The sequence below is a fragment of the Engystomops pustulosus genome, chromosome 10 (assembly GCF_040894005.1).
Source record: "Engystomops pustulosus chromosome 10, aEngPut4.maternal, whole genome shotgun sequence".
Classification (NCBI taxonomy): domain Eukaryota; kingdom Metazoa; phylum Chordata; class Amphibia; order Anura; family Leptodactylidae; genus Engystomops; species Engystomops pustulosus.
In genome coordinates this window covers 76,233,280-76,253,654 of record NC_092420.1, presented here as the reverse complement: position 1 = coordinate 76,253,654, position 20,375 = coordinate 76,233,280, and the positions used below count along the sequence as shown (strand labels likewise).

General features: G+C 44.8%; 1 protein-coding gene across 1 annotated transcript in view; it reads right to left on the bottom strand.

Moving 5' to 3' along the window:
- The window catches only part of ABL2 (ABL proto-oncogene 2, non-receptor tyrosine kinase), a 35,268-nt gene extending 16,197 nt beyond the window's left edge, over window positions 1-19,071 (bottom strand). Inside the window, exon 1 of the mRNA XM_072128648.1 lies at window positions 18,632-19,071. Within this exon, the coding sequence (XP_071984749.1) occupies window positions 18,632-18,821 (190 nt within the window). The 5' untranslated portion in view covers window positions 18,822-19,071. The remainder of the gene's footprint in view (window positions 1-18,631) is intronic.
- Between the last annotated feature and the right edge of the window lie 1,304 nt (window positions 19,072-20,375).

Sequence of the window (20,375 nt, the reverse complement as noted above, 5' to 3'; positions counted from 1 at the left end):
CCTAAAACAGACCTGGAGCTCACACTGCTCCTTGCTGTTCCACACCTGTGTTATTCCTCCCGAAAATTTCTGAATACCGTAAATTGAGATTTCTCTTCCCATTTGCAGTGACTGGACTATAGCATGCTATGCAGGGACACACACCCGGTGCTTATCAAGGTAATCTGTATTCTACCAGGAGGAATAACAGAGGGACAATGCAAAGAAGATATAGAAGAGGGAGCAAGTTTTTACTAAATCAGGATGAAAAACTTAAAAAGGTCACACAACTTTATGCCAGTTCTATAGGAAGGGGAGATTAGACCAAAACGCAACCAAAAAGCAGGCAATGAACGGGATGAACGTCTGATCCTTGCCCTGTACTTGGGGCCGGGCACAATACAATTATTACTACATAATGTGGAAGGACTTGTCACTTTTACAATCCCTATTATTTATTGCTATGGATCCCAGCCCCAATAAAGATATAAATTCCTCCCTCTTCTTGTAAGTTAAAGCCCTATTAACCAGGGGGGACCTTCTTTTATAAGGGCAGGTTCCTGGAGACCACAGACGTGACTTCCAGACCGTTCAGTCAATCTCGTATGTACATTATCCAATAAGGCAGGAACAGCCCACACTTCCGAGAGAGGGCAGCTGGCCTGGCACAGGGATGGAGGAAGCTGCATGTGTGTCGGCTCCATGCCTCACTAGTGTATGGCTCCTCCAACACAGCTGTCACTCTGATACACCCATGCAACGGGAATGTAACAGCTGGCACAAGCCACAGCGCCAGGCCATACGCCACCAGCATTTAAAGGGATCCTTCCCCCCAGCAATGCAAAAATATTCACCACACACAAAAGAAAGCAGACTTGAATCTGTGTAGTATGGAGACGTCTATAAGGTCCTGGTGCTTCCTTTTAACAAATTTAAAAAAAAAAAAAAAGTGCTACATTTCCAAAAACAAGGAAAGAGGGGGTGAGGATTTGTATTCTGGCCACATGTTGGGTTACAAAGAGATGATGTACCCATAGAGTAAGTGATAAATTTAGTGATAAGTGTGAGTTATACTTCTGGCACCCCTAGGGCAGTGATGGCGAACCTTTTAGAGACTGGGTGCCCAAACTACAACCAAGACCCGCTTATTTATTGCAAAGTGCCAGTACGGCAATTTAAGTAGTTATTTATTGCCACCTGTTCTACCACAACATATCGGCCTCTAGAGGACGACAAAACAGTTGAAGAAGAGCAAATTTGGACAAATGTTGTAGCATCTCCCTATGGTCCCCCTGTACAGGAAGAAGCCTAGAGGAGCTCTAAAGATAATCCTCCCCTTTGCATATGTTCTACCTCTTCCTGCAGTCCCAAGCAATCAAGAATGTGTTGCGTCAAAATAGCACTGAGAGCAGCATTTCTTGAGTCGCCTGGGAGTGCAGGATGATTCTGTGAGTTCTATGTCGAGTGCTATAGTGATGGCTTGGGTGCCCAAAAAGAGGGCTCCAAGTGCCACCTCTGGCACCCGTGCCATAGGTTCGCCACCGCTGCCCGTGGGTAAGTGGCGGTGTAGCAAATCCCAAGTGTAGAATAGTAGCATTATAGTGTGTGAGAATGATGAATATCACACACAGTCACCGTGAACAGGAAAAAAGAAAGTGGAGTAGGGGCATCTACTAGGACACAAGGAATATCTGAAAAATAACATATCAGACTGTCAGCTCTTGTGATCAGGGCCCTCCTATTGCTCCATATGACTGTTTGCACTCTGTTTTATAGTATTTTATTTGCTATTTAAAGATTATTATTCTTATTATTACTACTACATCAAAATATCTGCAATAAGTAGCCAGAAATTGGTTTGCATTTACCGTTAGAGAAAATGTACCAATCAAAATCCATCATGATGAACCAGGGACACTTACTCACAGATCCAGACACATAGGGGGTCATTTACTAAGGGCCCGATTTGCGTTTTCCCGACGTGTTACCCAAATATTTCCGATTTGCGCCGATTTTCCCTGTATTGCCCCACGCTTTTGGCGCACACAATCGGATTGTGGCGCATCGGCGCCGGCATGCACGCGACGGAAATCGGGGGACACGTGCTTACCTTCACCAAGTATGGGATTGTGAACTCCGGCGGGCCTCGGGGGACTTCAGCACAGCAGCGACACCTGGTGGACGTCGGAGGAACTGCCTTAGTGAATTGCCGGAAGACCCGAATCCACCGCACAGCATGCGCCGCTGGATCGCGAATGGACCGGGTAAGTAAATCTGCCCCAGTGACTGTGGTATCTTCTTATTTGTGTCATCAATGGCCTCCTTTCCCAAATCAACTTTTATAATTATGCAAATGATCCAGAAGTCGTAGCGTTACCAGTGCCCCTCCGTGCTGTAGCCTGTAGCTACACAGGCGGTTACACTTTCTCACATTTAGCAATTCACCCCTCCCTCAGCCTGGTGTAATCTCACAGCAGCATCAGAAGTTTTAGCACAAGATTTGGGGGGGGGGGGGGGGGGTCGGGAGTTCGGTCCTGTGTACAGTGTAACAGCCTGCAAATCTACAGCACAAGTGGCTTTGGTGAGGCCCCTAGAGCCCTTCCGGCTTATTAGCAAAATTTTCATGGACATGTATCTTACATTTCAGATGTGCCCTACCCTAATATACCTCTGGTTGTACAGAGAGAGACGCAGCGTTTGCTCAGAGACCAATCACCGACAAACTGTCTCCTAAACAGGAACCTATCCAGCCCTCACCTGTCTTGCAAGCAGTAAGTACAGGGCAGAGTGAAGATGAATAAGATGCACTGGAGACTCTGTGCACAGCCTCACTACAGTGTATACCCCTCAGCAGGAGCATCCACATAGTATAAAGTGTGATACACGTAGCAGTCATCCTGCGCTGCACGTCATCTCATCACCCCCAGGCGCCCACGACGATCTGCCATGGCAGAACCACCAGCCTCATAGTACATCCCGTACTGCCTCTTTTTATAGGCATTTCATAGTTACATAATACTTGGAAGCAGCTTTAATAGAGCGCTTGATTCACACTCATTATGCAGCTTCAGTGATCAAATACGGCAGCATTAATGAACTTCAAATCTGTCGCTTCCATATAATGGCCTAATGAATTCACCCCCTCCCCTGCAATTTCCTTTCCAAGCATGTGGAATGGTGTCCTGCCAGCCTCTGTGAACCCCAATATTTCTTGTACCTCTACATGGGTGTAGCCTGAATGTGCGTGCACAGACATTAAGTTCTATGTAACTGATGGAGACCGCTCAGAGCTATTCTCTGCATACAAAAGACTGTTTTATTTACTATAATGCAGAGTGTGCATGTTCTTCATGCCAGGAAATTGTTGCTAAATGATCATGTCACTTTTCTTATGCATCCCCGCAGATTTTTTTTTTTGTTTATTTTGCATTGTTGTCTATTGGAGGGTAAATATCCACATCAAATCTACAACATGATGCAAATTTCATGAAATAATTTCAAATCAAATATTCTGAGGGAGCAGTGGGAGGATGAGACAGTGTAACAGCCTGTAAAGCCATAACAGAGAGGCCAAGGGAATCCCTCAGACTCATTAGTATAATTTTAAAAGTTGATTTTAGAAGGAAGGAGGCCATGGATAACAGATATAAGAAGTCACGGTGCCTGGATCGACAAGTAAGGCTGCATTCTCATTAACATGTGCTGGCCTGGGCGAGTGCACAACGGCGTGCTGGATAGGAGAAGAGATGAGCGCTGCTTACTCCTCCCATCTCTATAGGAAATATTGCAGCGAGGATGCAAACATGGGAAAAGATACAGCATGATCTATCTATTCCCCATGTACAGTATGGTGCCACATGTGTGTGGAAGCGTACGGCATCTATGGGGACGTATATCCGGTTGCAAACTTGCAACCTGATATACGTCCCCACGTGGCCCATGTGAATGGGGCCCTAGTGTTCTTGGTTTATTACGCTGGATTTTGATGGAACATGGAACACTACATTAACTGCAGGTCCTTATGCACTTGTGGACTACTATCCCATATCGCCTTTTTCCATCATGGTCAGTGGCCGAAGGATTTGGTTAAATGTTCCAAATCACCCTGACAGGTTTCCTTTAACATCACTATGATAGTTTGAAGGGGGTTTTCCAGAATTGTGATGTTGATGACCCATCCATTAGCTTAGTTAGGCTACATTCACACTGCCGTATGGGGGAAGCATATACGGCATATATACGTCCCCCATAGACGGCAATGGGCGCGCGGCACTGTACTGTTCCGTAGCCGGGAGAAAGATAGGTCATGACCTATCTTTCCCCAGAATACGGCGCCGTGACCCTTGTATCTCTATGAAGAGGGGTGGGGGTGGACACACGTTAGTGTGAATATAGCCTTAGTCTGTGTTCACACATGGCGTTTACATTACATTTTGAAATACATCACCTGAGGAGAGAAGATTTGCCTAATTACATTGTGGTTAACATTTGCATTTACTATGCGTTAACGTAGTGTTGATATTTTGTTAACAAATCATAAGTGTAAATGCAAATGTTAAACAGCAATGTTATTAGGCAAATCTCCTCTCCGCGGGTGTTGTATTGCGTTTTAAAACACAATGTAAACGCCGCGTGTGAACACAGACATGGGGTCAGACATTCGGGAACTGGGACCCTGATTCTGCCATACCAAGAAAGTACAGCTCCATTCTGTGTGTAGTGGTCACTCTCCAACTCCAATTCACTTGCTGCTGGAATCGATGGGAACCCCAACTGATTGGCTACTGCTGACTTACCCTATAACATGTACTCCATCTGCAAACCAAAGAGCAAATGTTCAAATAGATCACAAAGGTCATCAGCACGAGGAACGTGCAGTACAAAGTCTGTACCCCCCCCCCCCCATCAATGAAATGGCCATTACCCCCACAGCATGAGAACAGCTTTATATAACCCCTTAGAAACTTAACCCCCTGACTGCCATTAGCACTTACAGCCCCCCTATACCATGCACACTCTCAGTATAAATAGTTCTGGCATTCCCAGATTTCTTTTTTTAGACTCACGCACTTGATTCTTATATGAACAATGCCCTAGAAATGTGCAGTAATGTGATGTATGTACAGGAGGGGTGTGCCGGCTTTCTCCCAGCACTTATTGCGTTGTGAGACGCACACAATGACTCGAGCCCCAGCAGCGCCAGGAATGTGTGAGCCGCACACGCACCCAGACACTGGAGGGCGGCCAAAAACAGCTTAGTAGTAACCATGGCGATGACAGATAGCGAGCATCCGCGGAGCAGGTGAGCAAGTGAAAAACAATGACCTTGTAACCTTCTCCGCGCCCAGGCTGCGCTGAATATACAGCTATAACATAGAAAGCATCACTGCATCTATAGCTCGTCATATAACAATAACTCTTCCAGGTATATCACACAATGTCAATGCGACCTTACGGGGGACAAATTATTATACAGTTACCACCACACTGTATACATACTTTCAGAAAAGTAACAAAGTAGCGACATTTACACTATCAGGAGAAAGTTTCCCCCACACAAACTGGTCTATTACTATAGAAGCTGATGCAGGAACCATGAGCGCACAGCAACGTATAACTCTAGCGGATCCCGGCATCATCAGTATATGACCCAGGCAGGATTCAGGGAAAACTGGGTGACAAAAGATACATTAATCAATGCAGGAATCCCACTTCTCCAGGACTTCCACTTATGCAGTGATCCAGACACTGTGACTGTGGTAATCTTCTTAGTTGTGTTATCCATGACTTTGATCCTTCTAAAATCAACTTTAAAAATTTTGTTGCTGAGCCAGAAGGGCTCCTGTCTCGCCCTCTCCCCCTGCTCCCTCAGCACTTTCCCCTGCCTTTGCCTGATGTAATCTTACTTCAGCAGAGAAAGTTTCAGCACGCAATGGGAGTGGAAAGTGCACATTGCACATTGTAACAGACTATGAAGCTGCAACACGGAATGGCTCTGGCCATCCAATCTACCACCCAGAGCCCATTAGGCTCATGAGCATAATTTTTAAAGCTAATTTAAGCATGTACAAGGCAAGACAAATAAGAAGATTTCCACAGTCATAGTGCCTGGATCTATGACTAAGGGTAAATTTACACACCCGTCGACGGGGATGTATATGCGGCTGCATATACGTCCCCATAGAGGGCAATGGCGGCACCGACCAAGTGTGACACCGATTCGCGTCGTATACAGGGAAAAGAAAGAGCATGCGCCATCTTTTCCCGGGCGTGCCGCTGTTTTCTATGATGGGGTCATCTCCTCCTCCTCTCCAGCGCACAGCAGCATGCCCGCCCGGTGAATGCGCCCTTAGTGCCCCTGGCTTATTGTGATGGATTTTGATGGTAGATTTCCTGGATGTCCACAAGAGAGTTTGCGGTTGCAGGATTTACCAGACCAAACCTAGAATCCTTTGTGTTGAGCTCAGCATCCAGTTCAGTGATTCAAGGTCCGGTCCGAGAAATCCTACAAGCACACTGGACCAAAGTCGTTGGCTACAGGCTTCAGATACGTAGCATAGAAATTCCACCGAATATAACAACAATACTGTAAAAAAATTAAAATGATTCTGAAAAAGTAATGCTGAGGATGTGTTTTTTTTTACCGTGTGTGAATTTTGTGACAGTTCTGTGATGCAGAAAAAGAATGTAAAAAAATCCACAAACAATCCTTGTATTGATGCAGATTGAATGGCAATTTTGTTCCAGAACAAATGTGAAAAACCACAGGTTAAGCATCAAGAAAAACACAGAACACAAATACACATAGAAAATGTGCATAAAAAAGTGTGCGTGTTATGTGTGCAGTTAGCCTTAAAGGGATAAACCATCTCATGTTATATACCATCACATTAGAAACATGGGGTGCTGACTAAACAACTCCCACAACAGACCCAAGGAATGAAATCCTTACAGCAATGATTTAGGGTGCGGTCACATGTGGCACTTGTGTTGTGTTTAGAAGCGTAATGCAAGCGCCCAGAGGTGGGCCACATGTGACTGCACCCTCAGCAGTTGATGGTGCCGTCATACCTTGCGTTTACATTGCATTTTTAAAACCTAATTCAACAGCTGTGGAGAGATTTGGCTAATTGCATTGTGTTTACATTGAGTTAATATTGTGTTTACAAACCAGGTGGTATAGGGTGCCCCATGTACTTCACAAGATGTTCCCAGATGTCCCCCCAACCTGTTGGCGCTGCGGTAAAGAGGAGGGCACACTCCTTCACATTTTTTGGAGTTATCCCTCACTTGTTCCATTTTGGACGGCTGTGCTGGGGGTGATTTGCGAGATGAGGGGCAGAGAGCTGCGGGATGATCCCGCCTGGGTTCTGTTACACCACCACGAGATTTCCCTTGCCACATACAGGAAGTCCCTGGTATGTCACCTCCTGAATGCAGCTAAGGCCTGTATCCGGGACTGCTGGCGCTCCTCCCTCCATGCATCAGTGGCTGGGCCGTGTCAACGAGTTGCAAAGGATGGGGAGTCTCCTGAATACTGATCCAAAGAGGGCCGCCCGCTCTCAGAAAACATGGTTCCACTGGGTTTCCTTTGTGGCATCTCCTCGCTACTTGGATTTGACGCCACGGGATTGTGAATCTACCGAGACCTTAGCTCTAGGTATGGGGAGGCACAACGCTCTTTCTTTCGATTCCCCTTCTCGCCCCTCCTTCTTCCTCTCTTTCCCTTCCTATTCCTCGCCACTATCCCTTTTTTTTCTTTTCTCTTTCTTCATTATTAAGAAATTTTATAGAATGCGTCTAAGTTACAGTGAATCTGTTTCAGTAGATAACAGTACATTGAAGTTCCGTTGTTGTAGCATTGATACCTTGTATTAGAAATGGTCACATCACATTATCCAAATGTAACCCCTCCTCCCCTTCCACAAATGGGTGCATGTTGGCGCCGGATTATTTGACTTAAAGTGCTTACCCCTTGCCCCCCCCCCCCCTCCCTTTTCGCACTGTTTTATCTTGTTATTTAAAAATTTAAATATGAAAAAAAAAAAATTATTGTGTTTACAAAACACAATCTTAACATAATGCGATGCAATTAGGCAAATCTCTCCACAGCTGTTGAATTATGTTTTAAAAATGCAATCTGGCAGCTGTAGTCCTCTGCACAGATTGATTGATAGGGCTGTACCCCTTATTCTCAGGTCCATTGGGGGTTCCGCAGATGGAATGCCCACGGCTCATACAGTAATGACTTTACCAAATGCCTCTAGATCGGCAACAATAATAGATGGTTAGTGGGGATTCCAGAATCTGGACCCAAATTAACATGTACAAAGTATTTAAAGATAAATTATGTAAAATAAAGTTATGTAATTCATACAGAAGGCTGTAGATATATAGGTGGAACACATCACGAAGAGAACTCTTTACAGCCAGATTTCTCCAAAGGCCAATTACTTCTCTCTATCCCACACAGAGAGACATTTTCTGTACTGTAACTACCTGCTTAAGCCACATACAAAGCTAAAAGCTTCAAAAGGTTCTGAACTGCCTTGTAATTAGTAAAAATAATAGATAACGCTCTCGCATTTACTCTTTTGCTCTACAGTGAACTGTCTGTTTGATGTTGCGAGCCCCTGGCAAGAGGAAGATTAGTCGTCGCCTCCCTCTCAGAGAATAATCAATCTGTCTTAAAAGACCAGTGAGATATAGTGTGGGGTACAGAATCACAATGGAGAAGAGGCGAGAAGCTCTTCTGCCCAACCCGAGGCTTTCCTGCTGTTGAGAGACTACAACTCCCAGCATGTACTGGATGACAAGCTGGGAGGTGAGGTTTTACAACAGCTGGAGAACAGCAGGTTGATGACACCCGCAGATGAAAGTCACTTTTGTGATAAAACAGCCGCCGAGAGACGCTACCAGATTATACCATCAAAAGTGCATTCACAACAGGATGTCAAGAAATCGAGAAGACCATAATATTTTCTTAAAAGCCGTCCGTCAGCGATTGTGATCCTTCAAAACGTGCTGACGATGCAATATAGGGAACTGGAAGAGAGGTGAAAACATGATGGGAGTGAAGGTCACGCATGCAGCTACACCAAGATACTCGAGCATCAAATCACCAAGCCCTTTAAATGTCCAAGAGGTAGGTCCTTTCTGAGCAATGCCCCTCCTGTCCGTGCTGCGTGACTGCTTTTCCTACAGCAGTTACTCAGAGCAAAGCTAGAAGGGACCAACCCCTGGACACTTATGGCTAAAGTAACTGGAGCATTAAAATATGGATTATACAAACTGTATGATCATCACTCCAGGAATCCTTTACACTACTCCCCCTATCATCCTCACATCAGAGACTGCCTTCAAAGAGCATTTCCTATTAGCAATAAAATTAATGGTGATGGCTGAAAATACATAGTAAATATATATAGTCTATACTGCTGTGGTTCACAGCCATGGGGAATCACTATTCCGGACAAGTTAAAGAATAAGAGGAAACCATCTCCCTGACAGCAGGAAAATCCTAAATATTCGGAAGGACTGCAATGCAAATGAACCATTTCCTAAAGAAATCTCGACATTGGTAGCTCCAGAAACCAACACGCAGCCTGCAGCAGGGCACCGGGGCTCTGCAATAAGGATTATATCACATAGAACTAAGAGCCCTTAAACCCACCAATGATAAACTAAGTTTCCTGTATACACTGCCCTTCCCAGCAATGTACACTCCTTAAAGGGCATCTACCACCAGGATGAAAGATTGTATGCAAATGAGTCTGAGGGGCTCTAGGCTCCATAGGTATTAATGGAGACTGGGGTCCCTCAGGCTCATTTGCATAGTCTTTCGTGCTGGTGGTAGATGTCCTTTAAATTATGGACCATAGGACGGCCGTATTTCCCACACTGTGCTATCATAGCCATCTCTGATGATGAGAATCCATGCCTCCTCTCAGTCCAGTACTAAAAGCATGATGACCGAGTACAGGAAAGTAGTCCCATAGGTAAGGACAGTCTATTAGCATCATAGATGTGGTGAGGGGCCATAGTTCACTGCAGTACATACAGCCCGAATTCCCAGTATGAAGGAGGATTATTTTCTGCTTAACCATGGATGTCAAACTGGATCAATTGTCACTCAATGGGGCTTGATTTTTTTTCAATAGTTCAAGCAGAAATCCACATGGCGGATCTCTAGTGGTGAGTGAAGAGGGATTTCACAGACCCCATTCATTTACATGAGATATGGACTTAAAGCATTCAGTCAACGGTGGATCTCATGTGTGCAGCAGCGGTAAAAAAAAAAAAAAATTAAAATAAAAAGTTTCCATCATTGAGAAATCCCCTGACTAGCGTGGAAGCAGATGCTATCGCTGGGCCAGTTTTATTGACATCACCTGGTTTTATCCTTTTCTTTGGACATGGATAAGTTACATAGACAGTAAGTGACAGCTGGCACTCCATGAAGCCCTTCACATAAGTCTCAGGTTTAAGTGCTGTATCTATTCCACATGTAGTACAAGATGCGACCTGTCCGTAAATGAGGCCCCATCTTATTCCAGTAAACTATAAATCTTAAAGGGGTTGTCTGAGATTCCAATATCCTTACAATTGGCCATCCATATCCCATAAGCGACTCAGATCACCACGTGTTATTTTATGGAGAATGCAAGTATTTGCTGAAATAGGTGGCCGATACTTTATAAGGGGTTCTCTGCTGCCACATTGTATTCTTCTACTGCATCGACATATGATAAACAGCAAGCAATTAATATAAAAATTGTGATTACAAATGTCTTGTAGTTTTGTGAAACCAGCTACTATGCAGACTTGTGCGCCTCCATGGTAGCAGACTACAAATAAACCTTAAAGGGCATCTACAAACAGGATGAAGGACTGTATGCAAACGAGCCTGAGGGGCTCCAGGCTCCATATATGTTAATGGAGCCTGGAGCCCCTCAGGCTGATTTGCATAAAGTCTTTCATCCTGGTGGTAGATGCCCTTTAATTGTAGTCTGTTCCTGCATTCACACTTTTTTTTTTCTCTCCACCCACTTGGTTACTTCGTATATCTTAGTTGAAGATGACAGATTTGAGGGAATATGATTTTAAGATCCATCTGCAACAACCTTAGCACATTCAGGGATATTAACAACTCTGACACAGTAGTACAGGATTACATTCGTTAGCTGTCAATTACCAAGTAGGACCACCCAGTGGATTTCCAAGTTCAGACTTCATCAGTCTTAATTGAAAAAAAAAATCCTTTGCAATTCTGCTACATGCAGATCAAATGGCAGCTTAACAGGGTCATTTAAAAAGAAATCAGGATAAACCAGGGACACATACTCATAGATCCAGGCTCCATGACTGTGGTAATTACCTCATATTTGTTATCCATAGCCTCCTTCCTTTTAAAATCTATTTTTTTTTTAGTTATGCGTATGAACCAGAGCCCTTCTGTGCTGCAGCTTCACAGACTGTTACACTGTGCAGTAATACTTCCCCCTCCCACTGTGAGAGATTATGGAGGGCACATTATAAAAGCCTTTGAAGCTGTAGAAAGAGGCTCTGGTAATGCCCCCCGGAGCCCTTCTGGCTTATTGGCATAATTATAAATGTTGATTTTAAAAAGAAGGATAACAAATATAAGAAGTCACAGAGCCTAGATCTACAATTAACTTTATCATGCTTTATTTGCCAAATAAATTTGTCCAGTTTTTCTTGTGATTCGCCCTGCAAACTTTTCCCAATACAGCTGTGACTATGGCAGCACCTCGTCAGGGACCAATTTATGAAGCCTGACAATACAGACAGCTGCAAAGACAAAAGTGCACATTCTATATACAGCAATGCTGGTTAGGACATCAGCCTGAAGATGTATAGATTCACAAGGAGAATTGATGCAGTATAATCTATACATTTGGCAGCTTCCATCTTCACAGAAAGCGCAGCGATGAGATAAGCATCTAACATTACAAGGAACTGATCACCTGATCTCTCAAATATTCTTCTCAAAGACTCCCATAGGCAATAAAAGATCATTTTTCAGATTACTTTCCAGGATCAGATCTTACCCTAGGCCTGTAAGAAGAGACCTTCTTTTATACAAAGAGGAGGCCTCTGCAACACAAGAAGGCATGAGGACCAAACCTGCACCAAAGATTTAGCCTGAGGTATTTCTACATGTGACAATAGCAAAGCCACACAACTTTTGGATACATATATTATTATGGAACCTCAGAAGTCTTGGAGAACTTGTCTTTTCATTATAAATCTGCTTGTTCAGGTCTCGGAGTCAAGTGGGTGACTGCTTTCCCTGTACAATCTGTTCATGTCCTTATGCTCTATAACACACTGCCTACATATAGCATACTATATACTGGCTGGCTGCAGATAGGACACTACATTTAACCTGTTTAGCTGCTCCTGCTTTATACCATGCCGTCTGTACCATGTAAAATTTGCTCAGTTCCAACTGCTCTGAAGATATGACATTATATAAAATCTATTCAGTTCCTCCTTCTCTAGAACACACTGCCCTCAGATGGAACACCATATATAATCTGCTCAGCTCCTCCTGCTCTATAGTATGCTGCCTGCAAATTGTGCATCGCGTCCTATATGCTTAGCTCCTCCTGCTATATAATATACCTCCTGCAGATAGGACACTATTTACAATCTGCTCAGCTCCTCCTGCTCTATAACTTACTGCGTGAGGGTAGCAAAGGAAAAACATTCATTCTCAGTTCTACCAATCCTAACAATGGCGACTAATTTATAAGACGGGAATAACTCTTTAGTATGTCACACAAGTCATGAGATAACCCAAGTGGGTTCAATGACTGGAGAAATCCTGCGAGTGTGAATCGCCCAGCGTCACACCTGGTACGTACAGCTCCTAGACATCTACGCGACTTTGCAATAACATTAGCTTATCCGCAATAACTTGGAGTCTCGTGCTAAGACGCTACATTTAGTCGCTGTGTAGACATTCGCCTGTAGATAAAACTTTCTGCTTCTTCACTGCTAATTGCCGAGACTTCCTGGGGATGGTTAAACAATGAAGATAGGAAATCCATCTGATACAAAGGCGGCCACCGCTTCGCCCCCTCTATAGCTGTGCGCGTGTAGGCCATGTTTTATCACCTTCCTTTTGACATGTATCTGTAAACACCAAGCACCCAGAGATCACATCTTTGTACACAATACTGTGCGTGCAACCATAGGACAGATCCATGTTGTCCACATTTATAGTCCATCATCAATGGTACAATCATGGGCTTGTGGATATTACAATATAAATATATTTTCTTATGGGAAAAACCCTTAAAGGCATCACTGAAATAAAAAATTATTAATAGAAGGCAGATCCCCGTGAGAGCGCTACATAGTCAGCATACATCAACAGGACATTCAGGAAGCCAACAGTGTAACTGCCTCATTGACAAGAACATCTCCGGCTTCATTAGTATAATGGACGCTGTATTACCAAGTACTTAACATGATAACAGCCTCTCGAGAGCTACAACTGATGTGTAGCCCTGTTATCCTGGATGGTAAAACCATGAAGCTAATTGTATCGATGGTACATTAATGGTCTACAGAGGTGAACGCTGATAATAGACAGATCACAGATCTACCTCCTTACTACATGCACCATGTCATACATGAACGGGGAGAGATGGATAGAAGACATGAACCTTCCGAACACAGGCCAAGCTCAACCTATTAACCTAAAACGCATTTGGGCAAAGCAAGACAACTCTGTTTGAGGAAGGTCTCCTTGCCTTGTCCCAATGCAGAGCACCAAGTACATATGTTATGAGGTGCGCATGCCGTCTGGTCCTGGATACATAACCCACTTGTATCACTGCACAATGTTTTGGTTGTGTCTCCTCCGCATGCTGCAGAGATTAATAGTCACAATCAGTGCATATAAAAGAACAGTGGATATCTACCAGAATCAAGGATTGTAAACCAAGCACACTGACATACTGGTGTGTGCTCCCTCTAGCGGGATCTGCTCTTCTTTAAGCTTCTTGCGCGTTGTCCGAATCTGTCGGATCGGCCCGCCCCCTGTGTTGCGTGAAAGCCGTTAAATGTGGCGCAACACGGAAATCGTCGGGAGACCCAACGAAAATGTGGTTCCGTGGACCCTTAGTAAATGAGCCCCATTATGCACTACTCTGATAGAGGCAATGTAAAAAAAAAACTTTCCCATTAAAGGCAATGGGGGAGATTTATTAGAGTTTGTACACCAGTTTTGTGGTGCACAAGTCCTCAAAAATTCACAATTCTTAGCGGATCGCAGTAGTTGTAATTATGCTCCCCTTTGCTCCAGTAGGAGCACAGCTGGCGGTGGAGTGGGTTGTCACAGGGCTTTTCTGACGCGTCCCTACATATTCCATACAGGCAGCGACTGAATAGTCACTGGTAATAGCACAACTCTATGCCAGGCTGGGCCTCCCATAGAATTTTATGCTAGCCCTTCGTACTCCTGATGTATTCAGCGGGGTGGCTGCGCTAGAGATACATTCCCCCCCCAAGGAATGCCACTCAGATGGCTTCTTAGTGCAATCTTTTTTTCTCACACACTTTTCTAGGAAGTAGCTCAAAGCTGTAAAAATAGGATGTGAATATCTGATACAACCTGGATGACACTAGGACTACAACAATGGATGCTCAGATAGCTCTAGGGCCAAGCAAAATAATTAGATTTTTACTAAACAAATTTGTATAATTTGACAATCTGTTCATAGGTAACTGGCCTCAGTATCACACAAGATGGATTCCTCATGATTGGTTCTTCCATTCATCCAAAGAAAATGACCAGTGCCATAGACTTCTAGGGGAGTGGGATTAATCAAAGCTTGTACTAGCCCTAATATTTCTTGCAACTTTCTCCTGACATTTCACTGCATGATACTTGGTCGCTAACATCACAAACCAAAACTAGCTAAAGAGCTAAAATAATTTAAAGGGCATCTACCACCAGGATCATGGATTGTAAACCAAGCACACTGACATACTGGTGTGCGCCCATTCTAGTAGGATCCACTCTTCTTCAAGCTACCTATGCCCTTGTTTTTAAGAAAACAAGGCTTTAACAATAATGCAAATGAGTCTGAGGGGCCCCAGGCTCCAATGACACATGTAAAGGCCAGAGCCCCTCAGACACATTTGCATAATTTCAAAACCCTTTTTAGTAAAAACTAGGCCATAGGAAGCTTAGAAAAGCGCAGATCCTGCCAGTGGGGGCCAGAGGGGATCCTGCCAGCGTGCGTGGTTTACAATCCTTCATCCTGGTGGTAGACATCCTTTTAAAGGATATGAAATTTGGCTTTGGAACATTAAATACAGGTGACACACAGACTGATCATTCCAGCCTGCTCAATCAGTCCATATACTCCTATAAAGAGCATAGAAGCTGCAGCAGCTACAATGCTGTGCTATTATATATATTTTTTTACTGTTGCCTATGCCATTGATGCCCAAATAAACAAAACAATAAAAACAAACCTGAATTTTTTTTTTTATTGTACATTATGCTCACTATTGTGATGAATACTAGGCATGCCTGTGGTTCTAGAATACCTCAAAGAGAATGTATATACCCCATGTAGTTTCCTCCATCAATATACGTTTCATTTATATTAATCTAGACATATATATCTGTGTTTCATAAATCTAACATAACTTAATAGAAGCAGATAACCTACAACCCTTTGAAAAGGGAGGATAAGACAGGAAGTGGCTACTTTGCCCCCAGGACATGAGACCGCTGTAGAACATGTAGTGTGCAGCAAACCTCCTCATTCTCCCTGACTTTTGTTATTTTATGACATGTCTCTATTGAAACCAGATGTAGTGACTCTTCATGTACACAGGAGCCAGGCAGGGAGCAGATGAATGACTGGTAAACAGCTCCCTATTAGGATTTCTGTACTGCACTAGGATGATAGATTTGTGTTACTTTCTGTACTGATGTCAGTGGTTCCCTGGCAAGTACTTTGTTATAAGCTGCTGAATACACACGTACACTAAGGCTGCCCGTGGCAGCTATATACAAGGTATGTCACCAAGTACCAGCTTCTGAGACCAGATCAGCAGCCAAATATTCTTCTCTCCTGCAGTGGCTACAGGAAAAGTTCACCATTACAGGAGTCACTGATACTAGGCGGCTCTCTGTTGTAATTCGTGAAGCAGGCATGCAGCAGGAGACCCCTTTAAGAAATCCATATGCCCAGAATTACAATACCTTTAATCTTAGTGGATTTGTCAACAATCCAGTACTTGGATTTCTTCTAACATCTGCCAATGTGGGGGACCAGGCACCGGGGTTAATATTCTTTATCATATAATATCCTTTGTTCTCCTAGGAGATAATGACAACAGACCATCTCCCTATGCCCAATTAAAGGACAATCATCATTGGATCTACTGATGGTACACTGCCCTTACCTCACTGCCCGTTACCTGTTGTAGCTGCAGGAGGTGTTTTTCTCTAGCTCCGGAACGCCTGTATTGCTGTAAAAATAACTTTAGATTAAATATGCTAATGAGCCTGAGGTGCTCCAGATGACGTCACCAGAGCGCTAATCTAATAGATTCAAAACCCCCTCCCCCAAAATTATTATTTACCCCTCTCTGTTCTGCCTAACTATGTCACCAGCTGTCTGCAAGTCTCACCCCTGCGCGAGAACACTTTCCTTGTGCAGCCGCACTGGTATCCAGCGGGCTGCGAAAAAAAAAAGTGTTCTTCCATGAATAGATTAAAACACGGAGGCGCTAGAGGCAATCCGGTGATGTCGGCCAGAGCACCTAAGGCTCATAAGCTATTTTTTTGGCAGCAATACGGGCATTCTGGAGCTAGAGAAAAACACCTCTTGCAGCTACAACAGGTAAAAGTAAGTACAGTAAGGGCAGCCTAAAATCAGCAGATCTGATAGTAAATGTCCTTTAAATAAACTTGCACAGTTATAGGGTTACTTAAAGAGGACCTGTCACCCCCACCAAATATGTTCTCCCTAACCCTGTCCCCAGCCCCTTTATATTTATTCAATTTTTATTAAAATGTGTGTGTGCAAACTTAGTTTTAATCGATCCGACCTTTTACCAAATAAGAGGTCGGATCGTCGTCCCCTAGCAGTCGGCCGTATTCGTGAGGGGCGCTAGCCGTCACACCCCCTCCACGCCCCTGTCAGTCAGGGACCTGTAAGAATCGTCGGCTGCAGTGCATGTATTGCGCATTCGCTGCCGGCTCTATGCGATGCAGCACGCTCACAGCAGCTGCATAAGAGCTTATTCACAGCGCCCGTTGAATGTCAGCGCGCCGCATCGCATAGAGCCGGCAGCGATTGCGCAATACATGCGCTGCTGCCAGCGATTCTTACAGGTCCCTGACGGACAGGGACGTGGAGGGGGGGTGTCGGCCGCCACCCTCACTAATACAGCCAACTGCTAGGGTACCTGTACGACGATCCGACCTCTTATTTGCACACACACATTTTAATAAAAATTGAATAAATATAAAGGGGCTCAGGACAGGATTAAGGGGTACATATTTGGTGGGGGTATTTTTCGGGGGCGACAGGTGGTGCGAAATTAATGGACCTCAGCTAGCAGTTGCGCTGGCATAAGCAAACTAGTTTATAGTGTATTATATCCATAGTAGTCTAGGAGCTGATCTTATAACTTATAATCTTATAACACAGCTTCCCCAAAAGCTGGTAGCCAGGTTTTAGGCTCTTTGCAGTGTATCAGTGCCTCACCAACACCATGACATGACGGGTTATATAACATTTACCAAGACACCCAATACAGACCAGAGACAGGGGTAACAGTGTAAAACAGCCACTCCATCTGAGGTAGAGTCCCAGCTGAGTGCTGTCATAACCCAGGTATCAGGAAAGAGCAGTACAAGCGCTGGGAGTAACAGAGGTTGTCCATATCTATGACACTGGGCAGGCAGCTGCCTGAGACCTGCAAGCATCACACACACAGGCCTGATTCTAAATAATAGAAGCTGGACGGCCTTAGCAGAGCGACCACATTGCGGAGGACAGGATTTTGTGCATTAAAGTGAAAATATGATGCAAGGAGTCCCTGCTTCCTTACAAAACTGCAGCACTAAAACATAATTATATTGTTCTGAGGGTAAGCAGGGACTCCTTGTACCTTATATCCCCATGGTGATTCACGGACTGACCACGCTCATCTGTTTCAGCCTTTAGACCTATGACCTCTACTTTCCAGGGTAATAACCATCTCCACCACTAGGTATTATGGACGGCACAAAGATGTCATGGGGAGGGTCATTCTTTGGCGGGCCCCATTTTTTTTTTTTTTTAACAATAACAATCCTGTTACCAGCTGCTTTCTGGAGGATGTGATCATGTGACCTGGACCGTCATCTGATTTTTGCACCAGACCCTGTTCACATTAAATAACCCACTGCCACTGATCTGACGTATACGCGCCATTCCCTATATGACAGGAGCTATAATGTAGATGAGGCCCCCACCACTATCTCCTATGGGATGTCACTTGGCTCCATAGAGGACAAAACAAAGGAGTAAAACAGCATGAAACCTATATTATCAGAGAACCTATAGAGACAATACACATTGTATATGTAGCATGGGCCGGCCATTACCGTGCTGAACGAAGATGTTGAAGCCAGCCTCAGGGTTGTTCCTGCCGGTGGTTTCCCTCCTGCGGCCCCCGGCTCCTGTGCCCACAGCCCCGGGGTGACTCCCCAGCCTGGCTCCGGTGCTCCTGCTTCCTCTATGTGGTGGCGGTCCACTGGGTGCCTCACCTCCGACACGGCCTACTTGCTGGCCCATCCCCGGCCTCTCGTTAGCTGCTCGTCCGCCGCTGCAGCCGCCGGGATGGCCTGAGGTAAGCCGGTCACATCCCTTCCGCAGCCGGTCCGGTATAACAATTCCCCAATCCTCCCTGACAGCGCCCCCCAGCGAGCTCCTCCGCCCTCTCCCGCAGCCCCTTCACCCCGGCACAGGCTGCGGCTTGTGGACCCCCCGAATTCACGGGTTCTGGCTCCGCGCCTCCTCCGCAGCCCAGGCCGCCGCCATATTAACCAACGAGAAGCGACAGCGCCGTGCCAGAACGGCCGCGGACACCAGCGAGGAGAAGCAAGAGCGCCCCTAGCGGAGGAAGCAGCGCCGCAGTGGACAAAGCCGGAGCTGTGCCGCTGTCCTCCCGCAGTGTCTCTGCAGTCTTCCTGTGCACGTACACTGCTGGGGAAGCATTCCTGCCAGAGGCCTGCCCGAGTACACGAGTATTACTACCGGGGGGAGTCACACAGTACTCCCCCTATATATATATATATATATATATATATATATATATATATATATATATATATATACACACACAATACTCTTCCATATATATCCACACAATATTCCCCCATACATCCAATACATCTCCCCCCCCCCCCCATCTCTGAGTGAAATCTGTAGCAGGCTTCTTCTTAAATACTACAATGCAGAGAGCTAAGAGCACAGCAGTGTGAGGATACACACCAAAATCACGTTAACTACAGTCCTGCGCTATACATGCATTTTCACAGTCCTGCTGCTACTTTCAACACACACAAAGATACGGTTACACAGATCTCCAGGACCAATACATAAAACTGTCTGTCATTTTTGCATAGTCCCTTAAAGGGACTGCAGACTATTAGAAGCAGATGGCTGCTTTCCTCCAGATACAGCACCTCACACAGGCTGTCCTGTGGTACAGCAGCTCATATTACTTGAATAGATGGAGCTGGATAAGTGACACCAATCTATGGACAATACTGTGGCTGCTTTTGGGAGAAAACTATGTTTTGGTTTTTTTTTTAAACCTGGATGAAAGATTGTATGCAAATGAGCCTGAGGGGCTCCAGGCTCCATCAACACCTATGGAGTCTGGAGCCCCTCAGGCTCATTTGCATACAGTTCTTCATCCTGATAGAAGATGCCCTTTTTAAACCTGCAAATTTAGTTTTGTGGTTTTAACCCTGTGGCTGTCAATCTCCAACCATAGGTAGGGGGTGACAGTTTGGGAAGACCACTGACAATTATTGCAAGAATGCCAAATAAAAAACTCCCCATTTCAGCTGGTTTTTGTGACGGCATCTTTCTGAAGTCATGTCCTGATTGGACGTGGCCTAAAGCCCCATTCACACAAATATTTAAATACGCCGTTTGCTACCTGTACGGTACCGTTTCAGTAGTGGTAGCACACGGCCACATTCACTTTAATGGACAGTACAGTCATCCATTATACTATTGCATTATAGTATTGATTGTGTCACTGCACAAACATCTCCGCTCTGATATGTATTGTACTGCAGAAGTGATCATTCTTGTTCAATTTCCAGATTTACAGTT